At 36.3% G+C, this 20,650-nt stretch overlaps 4 protein-coding genes across 9 annotated transcripts in view; 1 reads left to right on the top strand and 3 right to left on the bottom strand.

The window, feature by feature from the left end:
• Nucleotides 1-1,289: 1,289 nt before the first annotated feature.
• LOC306991920 (E3 ubiquitin-protein ligase TRIM21) lies at nucleotides 1,290-6,163 on the bottom strand. Of its 2 annotated transcripts, XM_079600209.1 has the most exons (7): nucleotides 6,090-6,163; nucleotides 5,197-5,756; nucleotides 5,026-5,121; nucleotides 3,379-3,612; nucleotides 3,158-3,305; nucleotides 2,397-2,423; nucleotides 1,290-1,909 (listed from the first exon to the last, which is right to left on the bottom strand). In XM_079600209.1, the coding sequence occupies exons 2-7, from the start codon at nucleotides 5,752-5,754 to the stop codon at nucleotides 1,335-1,337; spliced, it is 1,638 nt and encodes a 545-aa protein (XP_079456335.1). In that variant the 5' UTR covers nucleotides 5,755-5,756; nucleotides 6,090-6,163; the 3' UTR covers nucleotides 1,290-1,334. The 2 variants fall into 2 exon arrangements, with proteins under 2 accessions (XP_079456335.1, XP_079456334.1); XM_079600208.1 differs by lacking the exon at nucleotides 6,090-6,163 and having other exon boundaries at nucleotides 5,197-6,060.
• A 371-nt stretch (nucleotides 6,164-6,534) lies between these two features.
• On the bottom strand, nucleotides 6,535-13,543 carry gmpr2 (guanosine monophosphate reductase 2). Its single transcript, XM_079600234.1, has 10 exons — nucleotides 13,405-13,543; nucleotides 12,842-12,968; nucleotides 12,552-12,671; nucleotides 12,036-12,119; nucleotides 11,755-11,928; nucleotides 11,586-11,667; nucleotides 11,391-11,497; nucleotides 11,211-11,253; nucleotides 8,046-8,205; nucleotides 6,535-7,828 (listed from the first exon to the last, which is right to left on the bottom strand). The coding sequence occupies exons 2-10, from the start codon at nucleotides 12,926-12,928 to the stop codon at nucleotides 7,639-7,641; spliced, it is 1,047 nt and encodes a 348-aa protein (XP_079456360.1). The 5' UTR covers nucleotides 12,929-12,968; nucleotides 13,405-13,543; the 3' UTR covers nucleotides 6,535-7,638.
• Nucleotides 13,465-14,902, top strand: nedd8 (NEDD8 ubiquitin like modifier). Its single transcript, XM_079600251.1, has 4 exons — nucleotides 13,465-13,999; nucleotides 14,182-14,229; nucleotides 14,359-14,441; nucleotides 14,520-14,902. Exons 1-4 carry the CDS (start codon nucleotides 13,982-13,984, stop codon nucleotides 14,638-14,640), a joined length of 270 nt encoding a protein of 89 aa, XP_079456377.1. The 5' UTR covers nucleotides 13,465-13,981; the 3' UTR covers nucleotides 14,641-14,902.
• Nucleotides 14,903-15,772: 870 nt separating this feature from the next.
• The window catches only part of slc7a8a (solute carrier family 7 member 8a), a 61,161-nt gene continuing 56,283 nt past the window's right edge, over nucleotides 15,773-20,650 (bottom strand). For all 5 annotated transcript variants that reach the window (XM_079598938.1, XM_079598941.1, XM_079598942.1 and 2 more), the window contains 6 exons: nucleotides 20,415-20,538; nucleotides 20,006-20,109; nucleotides 19,673-19,769; nucleotides 19,266-19,415; nucleotides 18,752-18,929; nucleotides 15,773-18,457 (listed from right to left, as the gene is read on the bottom strand). In XM_079598938.1, coding sequence (XP_079455064.1) covers nucleotides 18,300-18,457; nucleotides 18,752-18,929; nucleotides 19,266-19,415; nucleotides 19,673-19,769; nucleotides 20,006-20,109; nucleotides 20,415-20,538 — 811 coding nt within the window. In that variant the 3' untranslated portion in view covers nucleotides 15,773-18,299. The remainder of the gene's footprint in view (nucleotides 18,458-18,751; nucleotides 18,930-19,265; nucleotides 19,416-19,672; nucleotides 19,770-20,005; nucleotides 20,110-20,414; nucleotides 20,539-20,650) is intronic.

The following is a 20,650-nucleotide window of genomic DNA, read 5'->3' as shown; positions in this document are numbered from 1 at the left end:
TCAGTTTTCCCCTTTACCAGCACCTCACAGTAAATTCTCCCAGAGAAACCCTCTTTTGCCAGGACGCAGGGGACAGAAATCAAACCTCTTGTCATTGTGGGATGTATTAGTCTCTATGTCTCGTCTCAGACAGGATGAGCTTTGGATGAGCTTTATCAGGATCCAGAATCACATCCAATTGAAAGAGAAACCAGAATATATGAATCACAGCTTCAGAATTCAAAGATTTTGATGAGTTAAATATTCAAAACAAAGATGTTTGACAAGAGTTCAGTATTTGAATTTAATCCAGCTCTAAGACAATTTTGAATTATTTTTTGGTTAAAATTTTAGTAATTTTGCCATTTTTATTTCTATAATTTTATTTCATTTTTTTGTCTATACAGTTATGTTTAGTTGTGTTAGTAGGCCTACATCAGGTTAAACTAAATGAGAAATGTTAAACCTAGCTGACATCAATCAATTTGAAAGAACTCAGATCATGCACATTACCACAAAACTGAAATCATTTAAAAATGTTTTGAATGTTTGAGAGATGCCAGTGTTTGAAGTTTTTGTTTTTCATTCGAAGATTAAGTTAATCGCTCAGTGATAAAAAACACTCAAATAAATCATGTGCTCAGAAACGGCATTCCAGACACATATCAAAATGATATTGGAGGCTTTAATGATTAAAAGCCATAGGCAATGAATTGATATACCAAGCCATTATTGACAAAATGGAATACATTAATATTTCTATATTGTCCTATTAATCTAATATTTTACTTCCATTTCTGGAGAGCGAAAATGCATCAGTTACATTTGAGCAATAAAATGGTTTACTTTAAATGTTAAATCATCTGGTCATTTTTAACAACATGAATACATTTCTGAGGAAAAGTGTTTAGCTGCTGCACAAATCTTTAATATAAACATGAGCTGACACAACGTTAAGATACTTACAATGATTTAACTTCAAAGTTTAAGTGTCTTCAGTTTTTAAAAAGTGTCGGTAGCAAAAGTTAATGCTGCTCAAAAAGACATTTCCTGGTTGTTTTAATACCCTGCCGTGATTGGACAAACAATAGGGTCCTGGAATTATGGTATTATCTATTCAGTCTCAGTATCCGACAAAAACATCAAAATAATAGAGATAATGGTGTGATTTTTGTGTGTGTGTAAATTACTGTCATGATTCAATAAGTTTCATCAATAAAACAAATTTCATTTTAAATTCATCTTTATTTGAGGTGTACTGTAATGTTAGAAACATGATTGTGAAAAGAAATGTTCTGCAAGCAAAAAAATAATTTAATTATTTTATTACAAATGACAATTGTTGTTAATTTTTTCTACAAATAGTTATGATTGCCTAAAATCCACTTATTCTTGCTGACAGGTGAGGTGATCAGTGGGGCTGAATTTGTATCTCCATTATTAAAGCCTGGGCTGAAGTAAGGATAGAGTTTCTCTGTAAAAGACTGATCGGTGAAAGAGTAGATATGAGACCTGGACTCCACATCATAAAACGAGACCAGACCCTCCTCATAATCCACAAACACACCCACCTTCTGGGGCTTCACTTTCAGGGAGAGAGACACAGACAGACAGTCACAGGCCTTGTACTCGCTTCCATTCCTCAACCACAGAGTCCAGAGTCCATTCCTTGGACTCAGAGTGATTATTCCCTTCCTGATAACAGACTCCCTCGCCACACCTAAGTCCCACTCAGTTTTCCCTTCTACTTGCACCTCAAAATAAAATTTCCCAGAGGAGAATCCCTCCTTCCCCAGGACACTGGGACATTTATCAAACCTCCATGGATTGTCTGGGACAATCTGTCGCGTTTCTCCATATCCAACTTGTTTGTCATCTTCAGACAAGAGGAGTTTTGGGTGCGCAGTTTCAGGATCCATAGTCACATTCACTGAGAGACAGATCAGAACATGTACTTAGCAGACTTTTAACATACTTGTGTAGTATGGGATAAACAATACAACCATAGTATAAGGGTATTGCATTAACTTTTTCTTTTTGTTATTGTCCCATTAAAACTTCCTGGAAATGTTTTACAATGTGTGTTCGTCATTTATATTTGCTACTTTTCAAACGCCCTTTATGTATAGATTGTATTCTTTTACACTTGTCCCAGACTTTCAATCTCAAAATATTATGTATTACTTTTAGTAAAAAATAAAATGAATAAAAAGTCAGAATTCTCCTGTGATGTATGTATATCCAAAGCTGGACATTGTTTGTAGACAAATTAAACTAGTGAGAAACGTGAGAATCTTTTTTAAAAAGTTCACACAGACCAAAGTACCCATAGTTGAGGAAACACCATACATCTATAAATGTGAAAATGTTTGTGTATGCATGTTTAAATGTAGGGAAATGGCACAGATGACTTGTACCTGTAAACTTCTCAATCCGCCTCAGCTCTGTGGAAACAATTTATTAATTTGATTAGTATTCTCTAAAGAACGTAAATAAGTTGTAGGACAAGTAAAAAAAAACATTGTTCTCTTAGCAATGTTTTTGCATATTGTGCCAGTGATACTTCTCTTTTTTTTGTGCCAATTTGAATATAATATTATTTTGAATTTAATAAATTAGCAACACAAATGTTAAAATACAAATTCATTTGAGAGCGTTTCATGTTTTGATATGTGTATCTGCAGGGCCTTCAAACATGTGACCCAGGCTTAAACCGTAATGGTCTCTGGAGATATATTAATAAAGTTTGAGGTTGGCAAGATTTTTTTATTTTTATTATTATGCTCACCATGATCAAAATGACAGTAAAAACACCTTTATTATGAAATATGATAACCATTTTGATTGTATTTTACTATAATTTAAAATGTAAATAATGCTGCGTAATATTTTTGTATAAATTGTGATACCGGTACATTTTTTTCAGGATTTTTTGCTGAATAGAAAATTTATAAGAACAGCATTTATTTGAAATAGAAAACTTTTGTAGCATCACAAGTCTTTACTGTCACTTTTGATCAATTTAATGCATCCTTGCTAAAAAAAAATTATAAATAAATAAATAAATCTTACTCTATCAATCTTAGCTTTTAAGCGTAATTTAAGCATAAAAAAAAAATAATAAAAAAAAATCACATAAAAAATAATAATATTCTAATTATAACAGTGAGAAGCTCACCGGCTCCTGTAATCTTCACCATTGCACCATTGAGATATTCTTGATGCTTTGATAGAGCTCTCCTCAGAGCGTCCTCCCTCAGATTAGTGTCAGTACTGATCCCAGTCCAGATCTTGGTGTCTAACGGGCTGCACAGGGACGGGTAAATCTACAGCAGGAGAGAAGCATGTTGAGTGTTGTCCTGTGATGTGCTGTGAGCAGAGAGACGGACTGACACTGACCTGTAGGAGGCGCAGGTGATCTTCAGTGTGTGAGAGCTGCTCCAGCTCAGTGTTTCTCCTCTTCAGCTCAGTGATCTCCTGCTCCAGCTCTTTAATGAGCTCTTCAGCCTGCTTCTCTTCTGCTTTCTGCTTCTGCTCCATCACCTCCAGCAGCTCAGACTGACAGCTCTCAACGGAGCGGATCAGATCCGCGAACAGCTCAACACAGTCCGCTTTCTCCTTTTCTGAGCTTTGCTAAATAAAGGACAATGTACAGTCAGTCTTATGACATGGATACCATGCAGATAAATAATTATGTGGATGTGACATGAATTATTAATTTGAATTAAAAGCTAATTCTCACAGGTCATTTTTGTTGCAACTGATAAATGAGATGCAAGAGAATACACTAGACAGACAGTCAGATATAGATATATTCTATTGTAACTATTCTTATCTCTATGTTTATTTATACCAAACATTTTATATCATAGCTCTTATTTTCACTTTTAATAAAATGCTACCATTTTCACTTTTCTACTGTCCAGCGACAATTCAGAAAACGCCTATACAGTAACGACCGTAACTTGAACAGAACATTTTTCCATCATGCATTATTCCACTGCACTGCTTTTTCATTGTTTAAACACGCACTATGGTAGACGGACATGTTTGACAGTTGCCCAAAGCTGATCTTAAGGTAAACAGCGCATTCTTATTTCAGTGTTGTTATTTTGCAGACAGTTTGCCTTGTGAATTCAGTGTAACAGCAAGGTTTCAACTGAACTATGCATATGCATTTTATACTCGCATTACATTCTTGGTCCGTTCATGCAATACATGCACGTTCTTAAAAGAGCGAGGTTTTCTAGCATATTTCAACTGCGGCCAAATGACACTTTAAAATCAGTCAGAGATACAAGTAAATATGAAGATACATATTCACTCATGAAGATTTTCATGAAGAATACACAATTACATTTTAAGGCTTACCCTGTCTTCGTTCAATACTCTGTCTCTAAGAAAATCAGGGGTCTTTTTCTGAGGGTTGTGGTCTGTGGCTGGCTTCCGCTTGCTGCTTGCTCTCTCCAGAAGATCTTACACACACACACGCATGTATAACTCTGCTAGAGAGCTCAAAAAGCCCCCATTTTATAATCACTATGACGCAAAATATCTCTACCATTTGCGCATATGTTGCTTCTACTTGCGTCAACATATTTCCTGCGTGCGTTAATTGTTACATTACTTGCTTCAATGCTTTCCTGTTTGCGTTAATGACATTAGCAATACACACATTATTTATTGTACATTTTATCAGTTTTCTACCTTTCTAGACATTTAACTCCTGTTATTACACACAGCAATGCTCCTGTTCCCCAGAACCCATGTTCACCCACACACATAATGCACCATACGGCATCTTTACAGGATGTGGTCTATACATGTGTGCACGCACAGAATATGTTTTTGTCACTTTATGAAAACTTCATGGCCCCTAGAGATTTTCCAAGATCTAATTGTTTAGAAGAGAGCACTCCATTTCTCTTGACAATGAACTGCTAAAATGTATACCTTGAATGCAATTTATGTACATAATTAAATAGATCAATCAATGTTGTGTTTCGATCACATTAAAACTTTGTATGAACATGCAACAAGACATACCTTGCTGAGGTGTACCAAGCATTTGATATCTTCAATTTTCTTCATTCTGTTCTGAATCATCAAATGAACCTCAGCCTGCCTTCTCCCAAACTGAGACTGTGGACAGAAATTAAGCGTTTTTTTAGGCAAAGTCATTAAAGTACAAATAAATATAGATTAAGCGTCTCTCACCTTCCGTTCTTCACTCTCCTCCTCTACAGTAACCGTGTTGTGGGTTTTGTGGTCTGTTATCGTACACAACGTGCACACACACATCTGATCATCTCTGCAGAACAGCTCCAGGGGACTCTTGTGCTTTGGGCAAATATAAATCTCCAGATTCTCTACAGGGTTGATAAGTTTGTGTTTCTTCAGTTTTTCTACGGTGTCATGAGGCTCTAGGTGAGTTTTACAGAAAGATCCTTCACAATGCAGGCAAGACTTTAAAGCACCTCTCTTTATTTTTGTGCAGGCATCACATGGTATTACTCCAGGTTGGACAGGGCTTTCTACCCTTTTCAGTTGTTCAATGAGATCTCTGAACTCTCTGTTGATGTCAAGATCTGGTCTCAAGTGAAAGTCCTTCTTGCAAAGGGGGCATCGAGTCTCCAAACTGCTGTCCCAGTGTTTGCTGATACATTCCATGCAGAAGTTGTGTCCACACGGAATGGTTGCTGGGTCGGTGAAGATATCCTGACATATTGAACAAAGGCATTGTTCTGCAGCCTGGGAAGTGCTGGAAGAAGCCATCACTGGAGGGGGAAGGAAATAATGATTGTACAAAGCATATAAATACACACTTAGGATATAAGATAACTCTGCCTGTCCCTCCCTTTTAAACAAATGTAACCTGTCAAACCGGTTTTGAGACAGGATGTGAAATGCAGAACATAGTTTAATTGACATTACACAAAATATTTGCATTACAAACAAATTAAATTTGAAAATGCCACATTTGCACAATTATTCATACATTAAAATAAATCATCAAATGTAATAAATCATCAAATGCATCATCAAATGCATGAGTTAACAAGCACAAAAAAAAGAATACATTTCACTAGCAAATTAGAAGATGTCCTTACCTCTAAGTTGGTGTGTCCTCAGTGCAGCTGTGGTGAAGGAGTGTACATTGCCACCTGTTCCTCCTCATTGTACGTCACCTTATTTTATAACATCATAACCCCTCCCATGCAATTATGTTGCAACTGACTTTACTCTGTATTGTGCAGTAACACTATCATTTTAAGGCTGACTGACGTTCTCAGTAAGATGCACGCTGAGAGAAGAAATCACAGGGAAATCTTTTAAATAATCTGTATGTAATATGTTCTGCATGATCTACTACTTGTAGGTTTTAAATGTAATAAAAGAAGGGCGGCAGCATGTTTACATTCAGCTTGAAAAACAGATCAAGGGCTTTACAGACAAACACAACTATTTATATTCAAATTGCAAACAAATATTTTCTAATGCTCAAGATATTTAACATTATGTACCTACAAAGCAAAGAACACACACCACAAGTCATGATTATCTAATTGATTTATTTTCACAATACAATACAGGAATGTTAACTCCTGAACATCTGAAATAATTTGATCTGGAATTATTTGAAGTGAAATATATGGGAAAAAAATATATCAATATCAGTATGGATTAAATTAAACCGTCCACTTATCAGCCAACTGGGACCATCTGGCTCTAGTTAAGTGGGGAAATGGGTTTCATTTCTTTCACATTCATTCTAATCTGCTCCATCAGCAAATTTAATCATAATCAATGAGAACACTAACTGTAATGGAATATCAATAGTATAAACAGTATAACAAATTGAAATTAAATTATTAAGCTCAATTAAGTGTTAAGTAGAAAAGATTTGAGTCTAACGATCAAACCAAGGCTAAAATGCATAAAATCATGCCAATACTATGACAAAAACTGATTAAGACTTCGAAAGATTGTGTAATACCACTGTATTTGCAATATACAAACACAGGAAAAACTGTTAAAAGGGTCAAAAATACCCTTGCTTTGGTCTTCAAATATATGCTAATAGAATGGTAGTACATAACGGATGTCTTTAGCATATTGTATAACAGAGCGCTAATACTGTAATAATCTATTAAAGGATTTGAGTTGGTCCAGGAAGAATAGAATATCAAATCAGAAAATCCCAGAATTATAAGACATTAGGCAGACAGTTAGATAAAAATGACAACAAAGTCTGAATTATTTGGTTAAATTATAAGGCTCTAATAGAATATCTTGTCTAAGGTTGTTTAGACAAATTTAACTAAAAAATAACTCAAGATTTCAGGTTATGACCTAAAAGAAAAACTGCACAAAACATACACTATCATTACAGTGTCCTTGAATACTTCAAAAATTCTAAACTTCTATTTTCAAACTTAGAAGTTTCCAAAGACTGGTTAATAAGAAAAATGAAAGCCCAAGTTATAGCCAATACAGTATCTGGTGAATTCAAAAGCTGACGTGTGAACCCCAAAAAACACATTAAACGCTAAATGCAATGTAAGTATGTGTGCATGACCGTGGAGAGAATAAAATGACCTTTGCATGGATTTGGCATACTTTGGCCCAATATGGACCTGGTTAGACCTTAGAACTGGCTTAATTATCATTACCAAACACTGTGTTGAGTTGTTGGGTCACCCTAATGAAGGTGGTACGACGACTCAGCTCTTTCAGCTTGGCAGCACCCACGTACGTGCAGGTGGAACGAACTCCACCCAGCACATCCCTCACCGTCACCTCCACAGGCCCTTTGTAAGGCACTTCAACCGTTTTACCCTCCGATGCCCTGAAAACACAATAATGACAGCCAATCTTAATCAACTCATGAGTTGTGTTGATGGTCTGGACATCTTTTTAAACCAGAATACATGGTTTTAAATCAAACTGCCCATTCGCTTTCATACCCAGGCTTGTTTTTTGCGTGATCATTATTTACCAAGTAACATGAATACAATGTACAAACCACTAGATAAAATAATCAACAAGCTCCAGCATGTGCTTACCTATAGTCTGCTACACCTCCTGCATGCCTCTTCATGGCCGTGTCTGAGCTCATGCCGTAGAACAGTTTGTACTTTGTGCCGTTTTTCTCGATGGTTTCGCCCCCACTCTCAGAATGGCCAGCAAGCATTCCTCCCAGCATCACAAAGTCAGCCCCCGCCCCTGTCACACAGTTTAGCCAATCAAAACACAAGCCTAATGTGACTAGTTGAAACTGGAAGAGAAATATTATTGAAGTGTATTCAGTCCATACCATTGCTTAGACACGATTAAATTCGTTAATTTAGCATGAGGTACAGAGATTACCTTGCATAACTTTTAAAGTGAAAGATACATTTTGTTTTTGCTTTTGAAATTAGCACTCAGTTCTGAAAACAATCTGCAGTTTGTCAATCAAGGGAGGATGTGTAGAAAGGAGGAAGGATATTTTTATCATTCACAGTAGATGTTTTTTATGTTTATGTTTCAGCTTTTTGTTTTTATATACTGTTTTTTTATTTTCAACATGTACACATAACTGTGTGAATCAATATTTTGGGAAATTGTATGAAAACTGTGAATCAATATTTTGGGAAATTGTATGAAAACTGAAAATCAGATAAGTCAGATAATCAGATAAGTTCTCTGTCAATGTTGCTTGCAGTTCCAATGTTGCTAGGCAACCACAAACAGCCTGCAGTAACTCAAGCATACTGTCTGATCTGCCCCAAACTTCACATGTTTGAGAAAAGTCCTGTCCTGAACACATGAACATGCTCATATTTGGTTATAGTAATAGTGCCACCTGCTGGTAGCAGGAAGTGTGGTAAATACAAATGACTTTAACATAGTCCTACTATATTTACATACTGCCCACTGTGCTCTGTTTTCCTAAAGGCGCCGGGTGGCGGTGCCACGGGTGCAAAATTTACATCTGATACGGGTTTCAGAATTGGGTGGGGAAAAGGGCAAAAAGTGGGGCAAACTAATAATTCGACTAATTGCCCCTGGTGCTACGTTTCACGTACGTGGACGAAATTTGGTACATATATGTAATGACCCAATACCTACTAAAAAGTATCTTGGAGCATAGCCCTAAACACAACCAGAAGTCTGCCATTTTTATTTCCTCTCCGATTTTTGTGCAGTTTTTGCCATTTTCAGGCTTAGTACTTTAACAAATTCCTCCTACAGTTTTGATATGATCCTCTTCAAATTGTTTCCTGTCCTGTCCTGAAAACATAACTGGTAGCAGGAAGTGTGGCAAATACAAATTTTTTTTACATAGTCCTCCTATATTTACATACTGCCCGCCGTGCTCTGTTTTCCTAAAGGCGCCGGGTGGCGGTGGCACGGGTGCGAGGGCCCTTTCCATCGCTGCTTGCAGCTTTAATTGTATGTTGTTTTCTTTTTCTCTCTCACACGTTTCAATTCTAATCTGCTTTCTATAGCCATATACTGTGTAAAAATAACTACAGAAAAATACTTATTTCTGTAGTCAAGGTCAGTAGGCCTGGGAAAAGTCTATGGAGTCAGATAAAACATTTCCAATTAAAACACCTTTACATGCATAAAGTAAACATATTATGGGATGTTGAGAAAGACCAAGGTGGACATTTGCTTATGAAATACATTTTTGATTTCTTTGGTCAATGATAAATGATACTAGATCACGATCACAGACAAATAAATCTAGTTTGATTTTTACCATTGAGAGACCTGACTTTATTTAACAGATGCATTTCCACCACTTCACCAACAGCTGAAAATGTGGCCTTCACGGCCACGGGTAGTAAGGCAACAAGGAATGTCCGAGTCCAATGTTCAAACTAGAAGGATTCCTCTGGTGATTGTTTTCAGTGACACAGTTGACCCTTTTTTAATGGTTGTATATACAAATTATTTTAATGCACACCAGAAATGTGTATTTATAGTTTAATTGAGTTCATGTCATAACTAATACATTTGTAACATTCACATTGTTATTGAACTAAACTGAATCAACAGTGAACAAAATTGAGCTGAATAATGATACTACTGTCTTTTTTGAGCTGCTTTACAGCTGATGTTGTATTCGTTTCATAATTGAAGAAACAATCTGCATACTGTAAAATCTGTATACTTTAAAAAGTACTATATAAATAAAGGTGACTTGACCTGATGTGATTATGCCTCTTATACCATGATTACTAGCCAGCATGGATAAGATAAAGCTGTCATTGATGTTTGCAGCACAAAATTAAACGGATTAAAAATAAAACTATTCTTTGTTAGTTATTTTATCAAAGGGTCTATCTAAAAAAAAATCGATTTAGAATTCTGAAGTGAAATGTAGATTACATTGATTTGAATGAAGTCGAGAAAGAGATTTTGCGTGTGAATTACTTGCGTCTCTATATAGTGTGAGCTTTATCACTATGATGGTCAATTTAAATCATTCTGTTGACTATAAGTAACATTGCACCTACATGTCTACTTACTCTCAGAGTGTCAGTACAGTATTAGTATACTGGTAGAGTTAGAATAAGTTGACATATACTTGCAAAGCTACTTATAGTCAGTAGAAAGTCTGTTGGAGGACCATCACAATAAAGAGTTAGCAGATATTAAGCAGACAGTCTACTAATTATCTAATGAGAGTTAGTTGACATGTACGTTACAGCGTTACTTATAGTCAACAGAATGTTTAAAAGGGACCATCAAAATAAAGTGTTACCAAATATCAATATAAAATATAATGTAACTTTTTATATTTTTTTTAAATCAATTATAGTGTAAGTGTAGCTTTCAGTAGATAAGTTATTTATTTTATAAATAAAATAAAAGGGCAGCAGCTCAAAACAAGTGTCTGTGCTCCTCAATGTTTCATTGTGTACACAATCTCTTGCCTAAATATAAAGTCTCTGCCTCAATAAAAAAATGCTGTTAGTTTTTGTGTGATTGAGTACAGGCACGTCGGCTTATCTTTGTGGGAAAATGTGCTTCTCTTGCCTTGTCGTGGCTTGGAATTTAATGGGGAATCAGATATATGTTTTTAGACGCAAATCAGATGTCCAGATATTGGATATGTATCTGATTTAAAACCACATTTGGAAGTGGTCCAGAAGATATACAAAAAATTCTGATATTGTGTGGATTTTTCTCTCGTGTGCAACAATATCAGATCTTTGTTAAAGCCCAAGACTCACCAAATGCCTTGGAGACGTCACCTGGGCAGGTACATCCTCCATCCTACAGAAAGACAAGAACAGATGAGTCCCACATATTGATCAAAGATTCTTTATACACAAAGCATGCAAGTAGCATGGTGGGACTGTTACTATTAATTTCTATTGAGAGAAGTTTGCTCTCAAACACAAGAGTCTCACAGATATGATGTGTCCACTCAGGCCGTGTGCAGCGTCAGCGCACTCAATGACTGCACTCAGCTGAGGATAACCCACGCCGGTCTTCTTACGAGTGGTGCACACAGAACCTACACACGTGAAAATACGTGTGAAAATGGTGTAATATGAATTTGAACACCATCTGAAACTTTGTCAATAATTGACTGCTGATGTCACCTGGTCCAATGCCCACTTTGATGATGTCAGCACCAGCAAGAATCAGCTCTTCGACCATCTCTCCAGTGACCACATTGCCAGCCTACAAAACACAAATGGATTTCAAAATATTAAGAAATTAGATAATGCAAACAAAAAGTTTAAATGTTGACGTTGAAAGGTAACTGACCATGATCGTGTGCGTAGCGAACATCTGCCTCACGTCTTTCACAAAGTTGACAAAGTGTTCGGAGTAGCCATTGGCTACATCCACACAAATGTACTGAATTTGAGGTACAGCAGCCATAATGGCCCCCAATCTCTCAAAATCCCCCTCACTCGTCCCTGTGCTGACGGCTACACTCTGGAGACAGAAAGAAAGAGGAAGTGTGTCTGAGCCAGATCATCTAAATATCAACAATCTAGAGAACCATAGACTGGATTATAAAATCTAGCAAAGATGCTGCTCACCTGTAAGCATTCTGGGTGCTTGGCAGCAAACTCCTTCCAGTCATCCACACAGTAATGCTTATGTATGGCTGTAAAGAGAGTAAACTACACAAAAAAAAGAAAAAAGATTTCAACTATTAATAACGTATATAATATATAAACATTTGCAGTCTGTTAAATGGACAAAAGGGTATAAAAAAATAAAAAATAAACTAAATTATAGCTATCAAAACTTCACATAAATATTCTTTGTTCTCTTAGAAAACCAATAATTCATTTCAAACATCTGTTTTTCATGCATCTAACCAAAACTGGGTACAGGTGCAGGATACATGACAACAAACGTACAAATGTCCACATGGTCACATAATTGCTCTATTTTGACCACTGGACTCCACATCAAGTCATGCTGACATAAAATATAGACCAGTGATATTGTGTTTGTGATAGTTTTTCTGTTCTTTAACATTTTTGACATTATGAAAGTATTTGTTTAGGCTGTTCAGCTGTGTGACAATTCTAAGAGTTCATTCATACTTGATGTAAGGCTAAAGCCATTTCAAAAGTCCCCACGGTGTCCATGTTGGCGGCGATGATGGGAATCCCACGATAACTGCCCTTCGAGTTTCTGAAAGTGAAACTGCGCATGAGATCCACCTGAAACAGAAGAGTGTGGAAAAAAAGTAATGAAACAGAACCCAAAATGTAGTTAACATTGCACTGGATGTGTGATTGCAATGAAACTTTAAATAAACTGAGGCCAGACCAAACCTAATACTCAATATGTCTCCTTTAATGCAAATGGAAATGTATCAAGAATGACTAACCTCACTGCGAGATTTGAGAGTGCTTCTTTTGGGTCGAAGCAGCACGTCCTTGAAGTCGAGCTTGATATCATTTTCTATACGTGGCATGGCTGCTGAAGAGGATGGCCTTGAACCTGTATCTCACTGTCTGTAACAACACAAGAGAAGAGCAAAACATTCCCACTACAGTTATGGGAGTTGCAGGGGTTGAGAATGGAAGGGGGAGGGTGATACACTGTTAGAGGAAATATACTTTTTTATATAAATATCTCAAAACTGCATATATGTTCAAACTCTTTGTAATATCAAATAGTTTTCCATTTGAGACAGAATAGTTATTACATTTGAGAGAGGAGAGTTAACCAGTGCATCATAAACTAATCGAATTAAATTACCCTTAAATGCATCACATCTGGTTATGTGTTCTGCACATGTCTAGTCTAACTGTCAGACAACGAGTCCTAGGCCATAAGAGCATAACTTCTAAGTCACCTTGACACTAAATGTTTTTGCTGTTTATTACAAACAAATATAAACCCGTACTTATTCATATACTTTATTTACCAAATAAAATATTATCCTACCTATAATTGGAGACGTGCACCTCCTTGTAGGTATATATGAGAGAATGAAACCTGTTTCCGGGTTGGAAGCGGTCATGTTAGGAGGACGGTATTTTACGGCTGTCAGCGCATGTAGTCTCTGTCCTGACGGCTCCCGCGTGAATTCAAGTTCAAACCTTCCGCTAAAAACTACAAAAAACGTTTGCTTCGCAGCTCACTGTCGCAAATTTTATAAAATTGTTCGGGTACGCAGTTTGGATTCAACTAAACTATTGTATTATTTAGTGTTAGTTCAGTAAGCTATGTGATAAATGTAAATAAGCTAAATTTAAGTAATAAAATCTAAAACAATTAGTTAATTTTATAAATTCTAATTCTAACTCGTCTTCTGGCTTCAATGCCGCTATTCTCCTCGGAACTGTTCGTACATACACTAGAATGGTAGGAATTATTTTTCAGTGACACAGGAACTTCGAGTACGGTGCTGGAGAAATTGTGGGAATAACTGATTATAGAAATCTAAACTTCTTCTACCGTCAGTTAATTATATTTGCATCCATTTTTTCCTGCATGTATTTCTAGAGCAAGAGAAGCCACAATGCTAATTAAAGTCAAGGTAAGAATTTAACGAAGAATAATGCATTTCTTTCAGCACGGATATTGTCCAGTTCGCCAGTAACGTTAGCTAATTTAATAATTTTATTAAATAAAGTAATTAATTATAAACGGCACCAGACCCATTAGAAGGAAATCTAATGTCTAAATAAATAACTAATCGTATGCATTGTGTTTTTAAAGACGCTCACTGGCAAAGAAATCGAGATTGACATCGAGCCCACAGACAAGGTAACGTTACAATATAAAATGTTTAAACGATGAACGCTTTGCTGTGTTCACACGCAGTCATTCATATTGTACATTGTAAACCACCATTTGATTTGATGTGCATTCATTTGACGTGTCCATCCTGTTCAGGTGGAGAGAATAAAAGAGAGAGTGGAGGAGAAAGAGGGAATCCCACCCCAGCAACAGAGACTCATCTACAGTGGAAAACAGATGTAAGGCATTTTACTCGCATGCTCATCCGGTACATTTCTGTATCTTTATTTTTAAACCCTCCATCTTTTCCACCTCAGGAATGATGAGAAAACGGCAGCGGATTACAAGATCCAGGGTGGCTCTGTGCTGCATCTGGTTCTTGCTCTAAGAGGTGGGAATCTCCACCAGCATCCCAGCAGACTCCTCCTAACTATATAACCGCCAGTCCTGCCTTGACTACCTTAGATATCCAGTGTACTCGCACATGTCACTAGAAACCATTTGAACCATCTGGACTGACGAGTGGTTGCCACTATAATCTTTGTTTGTTGGAACGTTCATCAGCTTCCTCCTGTTAATGCCACTCCCCCTTAATTTGTTAAGAGCATGACTGTGCTCTTGTTAAGTTTACAAGAAGTGTTAGAAATCAAGGTAAAACTGATGTATCAGTTTGTCAATAAAAATTGATGCAACCATTTAAGCATGTTGTAAGAATGTTTTTTCTTTCTTTCATCGTTCAAAGGTTTTACAGGTTTTCCTTAATCACTTGAGATCAATTCTTGAATTAGAATTTTTTTCAGATCTTTAGATTTGAGTTTCTCATCACTTTAAGTAAATCGCATAAGTGTGCACAAGAGTAAATACAATTTCTTGCTATTTGCAAAATAACTAATTGCACATGGCTTTTCAGTGAAATTGAACTCTTCACAACTAATAAACAATCATGTGAGCCATCACATGCAAAATGATCCATTCAGTTCTCAAAATCTTTAAGACATGTATATTTCATGAATATCTACGACATGGAATGTTTTCTGTATACATGAATCAATTTGCTACAAAAAAATAAATGTACTGTGTACATACAAATTGGCATTTTTCCCCGCTGTGTATTACGGTATTGACTTTTTCTAGTAGGCTAATTGTTTTACCTGTTTTTACAATCTATGTAAAAAGTGCTGTGACAAAAGTGGCAAATATTTCCAGGGTTGACTGCCAAAAAACATATAAACATTTTGACCAGTTTATGACACAACATTTTTTCCATTTTGGGGGCATTGGCCAATTTACTCACACAATTACTGGGTTTTTGAAGCATAAATTAAATGTTTTGGGTGAGTTACTCCATTTTTCATACATGAAATTGTGATAATTGCACAGTTTAGATAATAATGAGCCAAAGTGATTTAGAAAAACTGTAATATGAAACCATATGGTGAATCAATACGTCACCAGCAAACTGTGACAGCGTTTAAACTATTGAACAAGGTGACCATAATCTTCATACAGTAGGTGGCAGTGCTGCGCGGTTTTCTTTAAGCCTAGAAAAGCACAAGTCTTCCTTGGTTCAGCATTTAGATTTATTCATCTTTTAATACAGACTGTTCAAACAAATACAAAACCTACAGTAAACAAGAAGACTCAGGTACAAACCGTTCACCCCCAGTTATGTGTAAGCGGCCATTTGAGCGTGATGATTAAAAAAAAAAAAAAAAAAAAAAAAAAAATCATTTTAGACTGTACATATCTTAATATAATCTATAAAAGTCATTCTCTTGTTGATTTATTTAGTTGTGAAAAGGACATTCAAAATATTGACATCAATCATTTGTTACTGATGGTGACAATCAAATATACGTGAAAATGAACAGAAATCATTTTGCATGGCTTTTGGTTTCTCATGTATGATTGAATGCGTGTGTGTGGACAGGAAAGCTTTATATTTCAGCACAATCAAAGTCGCATGTTCCATATAAAATATATTGTGTTTGTGTTTATCACACAGCAGGCAGTGCTGGATACTGAGGCACAGCTCAGGAGCAGCGTTACTAGAACCAAAGACGCTCGATACATACAATGATCAAAGTTTACGCAGTCAGTCTGAGATTCATTGATGATAACGACAGGTATCGCCACCGCTTGATCCGGACAGTAAAAACAAAGGCAGTGTTTATTGTGTAAGTGCGAAGGTTATAGATTTGATACTATAGTCATTAAGGAATGTGGGGGGTTAAGCTCATGCAAAATGGATGTGCTATGACTTACAATGTGATCTATATATATTATATTGCTTTTTATACAGCACCTATACATTACAGATCTGAAAAAAAAAAAAAAAAATACAACAAAGAACAATTGGCACTTTCCATAGTCTTCACAAGTGGGTATAATAAGTGTGACATCAACACAGAGGCACAAAGAACAGACCCTGTGACCACTAAAAAGCCTTGTATGTTTGTATGGACAAGTGGCATATATACATACTGAACACTTTAATCATGTATTCTTGAACTGAGCATAAGTCATTTACTTACACATTTAAAAAAATTTTTTTTTGAAAATGTATTAGTTTTAAGGCTTGCTTCATTTTGGTGTGTAGTTTAATTATTTAGTATATTAATGTAATCATTCAGACTATGAATAAATCATATATTTGTTAGCTTGATCGATTGATTCTAGTCCCTTGTATTGCACCTACATTAACATCTACAGTCCATCTACACAATTATGATATATTGTGCATTACATGACTGATTTAACAAGCTCTTCTGACATAACTGATTTCAAGTTTTTGAATATTCATATAATAAATGACAGGACCAAAAGTATAGAACTAGTACATTCTCACAGGCTTTCAGCTACATCACAAACACTAGTTATGCGCCACTATTTTTTTTTTTTTTTTTTCATAGAACCAAACCAATCTGCCATTTTGAATCTGCACCTGTATATAAACTTTCGTAATAATTAAACTGTGTGAAAGTGAATTTATGACTGTGGCTGTAAATCCAATGTCATCGTGAGCCGTATTATCTAAGTCCACACAGAATGAATATACTCTTGCAACACTTAACTTCACAATAGCCTCTTTAAGTTTATATTGAACACTTTTTATCTTCAAAAATATCAGAAAGCAAAATACTCTTTAACAGCGAAATATAACTTTATACAGTTTACATAAAAGTTAAGGCAAATAAAAGAGCTTGAATTGTATCAGGACCAGAGTAACCTGGAAGAAAACTACTCTGAACCACCACAATTGGTTCTTAAATATATGCCTTAAAAATATGATGATTAAAAAAAAAGGTCCCAGAGCTTTCCTTTAGGAAAGAGAAAAGAATAATAATAATTTTATAATAACAAAGAAATATGATTAGAATAAGACAATCAAATATACCAATATATATATATATATATAAAAAGAGTGTTTTGGTGTGATGAAAAACACTTGAAATGAGAAAATGTCAAATTAAAATACAGCTTTGGCTTATAAAAAACACTTTTCTGCTTGGAGTGTTATGACAGAAACCTGAACTGAAAAAATTAAAATAAAGAGGGGGGGGGGGGGGGGGGGGTAAGAATTAGAACATTAGAATGTACTCAGTAATAAATAAATAAATAAAACAAACCCTGCCATATCAGGGTAAGCCATGATGTAGATTGGCATTTTTATCATAAACTGTAATTTACAGAATGGAATTCTAATTCCCTGTGTTTCTCATAGAAAAGAATGTTTCAGAAAAGTTCTTTAAAAAAAAAAATGCAGACCCTTTAGGGCTTTATGTAAGCTCTCATTTTAGTGTTGTAATTCTTTTGCACAGTCGATGGAGTAGAAAGCGGCTGCTGAGAGACTAGCAACTAGAAAGAATGTAGAACTTTTTCTAAGACCACTACAGCAGAACCACATGACCTGTGGAGCAGCTAGTCTTTGTTCATTTCTCTCTGCTGAGCTTAGCCACTTGCACTCCAGTGCAACCCCCTCTTTATGAAAAGGCTAAATATAGTGGTATGTGAAAAAAAATTAGAGTTTGATTTCCAGTGTCAATCTGAATAAGTCTCACGTATGTGAGAGAATGAGTGTTTCTCCATGTGTCCGTTTAGCAGTCAGCTGATTTCGGCGTCTCCACATCTTCTGCTGACAGTGGAACCGACTGTTCCTTCATTTCGATCTCATCTCCAGACTCTTCGTTTTTCTTCTTGTCCTCCATTGGGTAGACCACTACACAAAACTTCTGACCCAGGTATGTCATCTTGTCTGAGAACATAAAGAGAATCATTTAATTTAAGGGGTCTTTCTGAAAGAAGAATCTTATGCTCACCAAGCCAAAGTGTTTTTTGAAAAGTGTCACTTTTAATCAATTTAATACATCCTTGCTGAATAAAAGTATTCATTTATTTACCAAACTTTTGATTAGTAGTGTAAATATAATATAACAAAACAATTTGTTCCCCGCCCTACAGTGCGAGATACATGGTCTCTTTCAGACCTAATACAGAGAAGTGATGTCATCATTAAGCCCCACATATATGTGAACTTTATTCCACTTACCAACAAATGTATTGAAACACTGGGGCTTGTTTTCCCAGTACACGCCCAAGAAATAGACAGGGACACCAGTAAGCATGATGGCCAAGCCAATGCCACACACCACAGGCTCCGAGTACAGAGAGAAGATCAGCAGGAAGGCCCAGAACAGCAGGTAGATGACAGGCCACACCAGACTGATCTGTGAGTTGGAGAAGTAAGGTTAGCAGACAGAAGTAAAAATGTATCTCAAGTTTTCAGCTTATATGGGAGGTATGTAGGGAGTACCAAGAACTGGACAAGCACATCATGATTCAAAGGTTATAGCAAAATATAAATACATTTGCTGAACAGAATGCTGGATATATAACAGATGGCAAGTTACCAGTAAAAAGTCAACAACTACCGAGATCATTGATTTTGTTTTCATACTGTATGGTAATGTTTTTTAACAATTAAATTCAAAATTAGCATAAAATACTTCTGTTCAACATAACATAAAATGTAACACTGGGTTTCAGTAATTCTTGGGACTTACTTTAATTGGCCGGTGCATATCTGGTTGTTTAATCCGAAGCACAATCTGCCCGGCAACAGTGACACCATAGAAGAGGTAGTTGATGAAACCCACATAGTTTATGAGTGTGTACATGTCACTGGTGCACAGCATCAGAATTGTTGAGATGCACTGCGAGAAAGCAAGAGAGAGATTTTTGGCATATCTATAAGAACTGTCTGATATCATATCACATTATCATAAAGACCATTCATACTGGGACTACGGAAGAATGCAGGCCATAAAATCAACAAAAGAACAAGTCAGTCTTAAATTCAGCAACTGTCCAGCGGAATTAAACGATGTGCAACAAATGTGACAGTGAGTTATAAAGACGCACTTAAAGGGAGAGAGAGGTATATACAGTATACTGTATATATGATACTCACAGTGAAGAGCAGAGCTGGAATTGGGGTGCAGCGCTTCACATGAATCATAGCCAGCAGACTAGGGAGATGGCCTTCACGTGCACCCGCGAAGAACAACCTAAACAACATGAGGACAATCCAGCAATACTGTTATTCACAATGCCAATATATTCAGTAGAGGGGAATATGGGAAGATACAGACAGAGCGATAGACAGAACTATACAACGAACAAACGAACGAATGAACGAACGATAGATAGAAAGATAGGTAGATAGATAGAACGACGGATAGATAGATAGATGAGTCTTGTGTATAAATGATGGATGGATGGATGGATGAAGGGAGGGACTGACCGAGAGGAGGTGAAGAGGGAGCCGTTGACCCCCCCAAATGTGGACAAGGCCACAGAGATGGGCATGATCCATGACATCACTCCCAGCAGCTTCTCACCAAACGTCTGGGAGAGAGCAACAGAGTGGTGAAGGAGAGAAAGCAGAGGAAAAGAGGACGTTGATTGAAAACATGCATTATCATGTCCATAATATCTGTATATAATATATTATATATTGAATGCAGAAGATTCTGGAGTCTGATATATCTATTTGAATGGTACACAGGCAGGCATCAAGAGCTCAATACAAGTATCATTTAAAGAACTTTAAATATTGATACTTGGTTAGATATGTCAAAGAATCTCCTGCATGAAGCAAACCAGTCTGTTTGCAGTCCTGAAATGTCTGACTGCTGTGTATGGGCACTCACCACAGCTACAGCATTAGAAGCCAGCAGCTCCTGAGGGCTCATGGCAGTGACGTAGGCAATGTTAGCAAAAACGTACACAAAAGTCACGAGGGGAATGGAGATGAAGATAGCACGGGGGAGGTTTCTGTATGGAAAAATATAAAAACAAGAAAGAGGGAAATAAGTGTTCAGTCAGAAGTAGTACATTGCATTATTTTAGCCAACCAACTACAGTACATACACTACTTTTCAGTCAG

The sequence above is a fragment of the Phoxinus phoxinus genome, assembly GCF_949152265.1.
Source record: "Phoxinus phoxinus genome assembly, chromosome: 2".
NCBI lineage: Eukaryota > Metazoa > Chordata > Actinopteri > Cypriniformes > Leuciscidae > Phoxinus > Phoxinus phoxinus.
The sequence above is the reverse complement of the archived record's forward strand: the minus strand, read 5'-3'. Positions and strand labels throughout refer to the sequence as shown.

What these genes read in the sequence shown, in the direction of transcription:
- nedd8 (XM_079600251.1), top strand. An exon ending in ACATCGAGCCCACAGACAAG is followed by an intron (nt 14,230 to 14,358) that starts GTAACGTTACAA and finishes CATCCTGTTCAG; the next exon opens with GTGGAGAGAATAAAAGAGAG. An exon ending in ATCTACAGTGGAAAACAGAT is followed by an intron (nt 14,442 to 14,519) that starts GTAAGGCATTTT and finishes TTTCCACCTCAG; the next exon opens with GAATGATGAGAAAACGGCAG.
- LOC306991920 (XM_079600208.1), bottom strand. Translation starts at nt 5,928, where the DNA reads ATGCAAATATTTTGTGTAATGTCAATTAAACTATGTTCTGCATTTCAC. An exon ending in ATCACCTGCGCCTCCTACAG is followed by an intron (nt 3,306 to 3,378) that starts GTCAGTGTCAGT and finishes CTCCTGCTGTAG; the next exon opens with ATTTACCCGTCCCTGTGCAG. An exon ending in GGTGAAGATTACAGGAGCCG is followed by an intron (nt 2,424 to 3,157) that starts GTGAGCTTCTCA and finishes TTGTTTCCACAG; the next exon opens with AGCTGAGGCGGATTGAGAAG.
- gmpr2 (XM_079600234.1), bottom strand. Translation starts at nt 12,928, where the DNA reads ATGCCACGTATAGAAAATGATATCAAGCTCGACTTCAAGGACGTGCTG. An exon ending in TGGCTTTAGCCTTACATCAA is followed by an intron (nt 12,120 to 12,551) that starts GTATGAATGAAC and finishes TTTTTTGTGTAG; the next exon opens with TTTACTCTCTTTACAGCCAT. An exon ending in GGAGGTGTAGCAGACTATAG is followed by an intron (nt 7,829 to 8,045) that starts GTAAGCACATGC and finishes TTGTGTTTTCAG; the next exon opens with GGCATCGGAGGGTAAAACGG.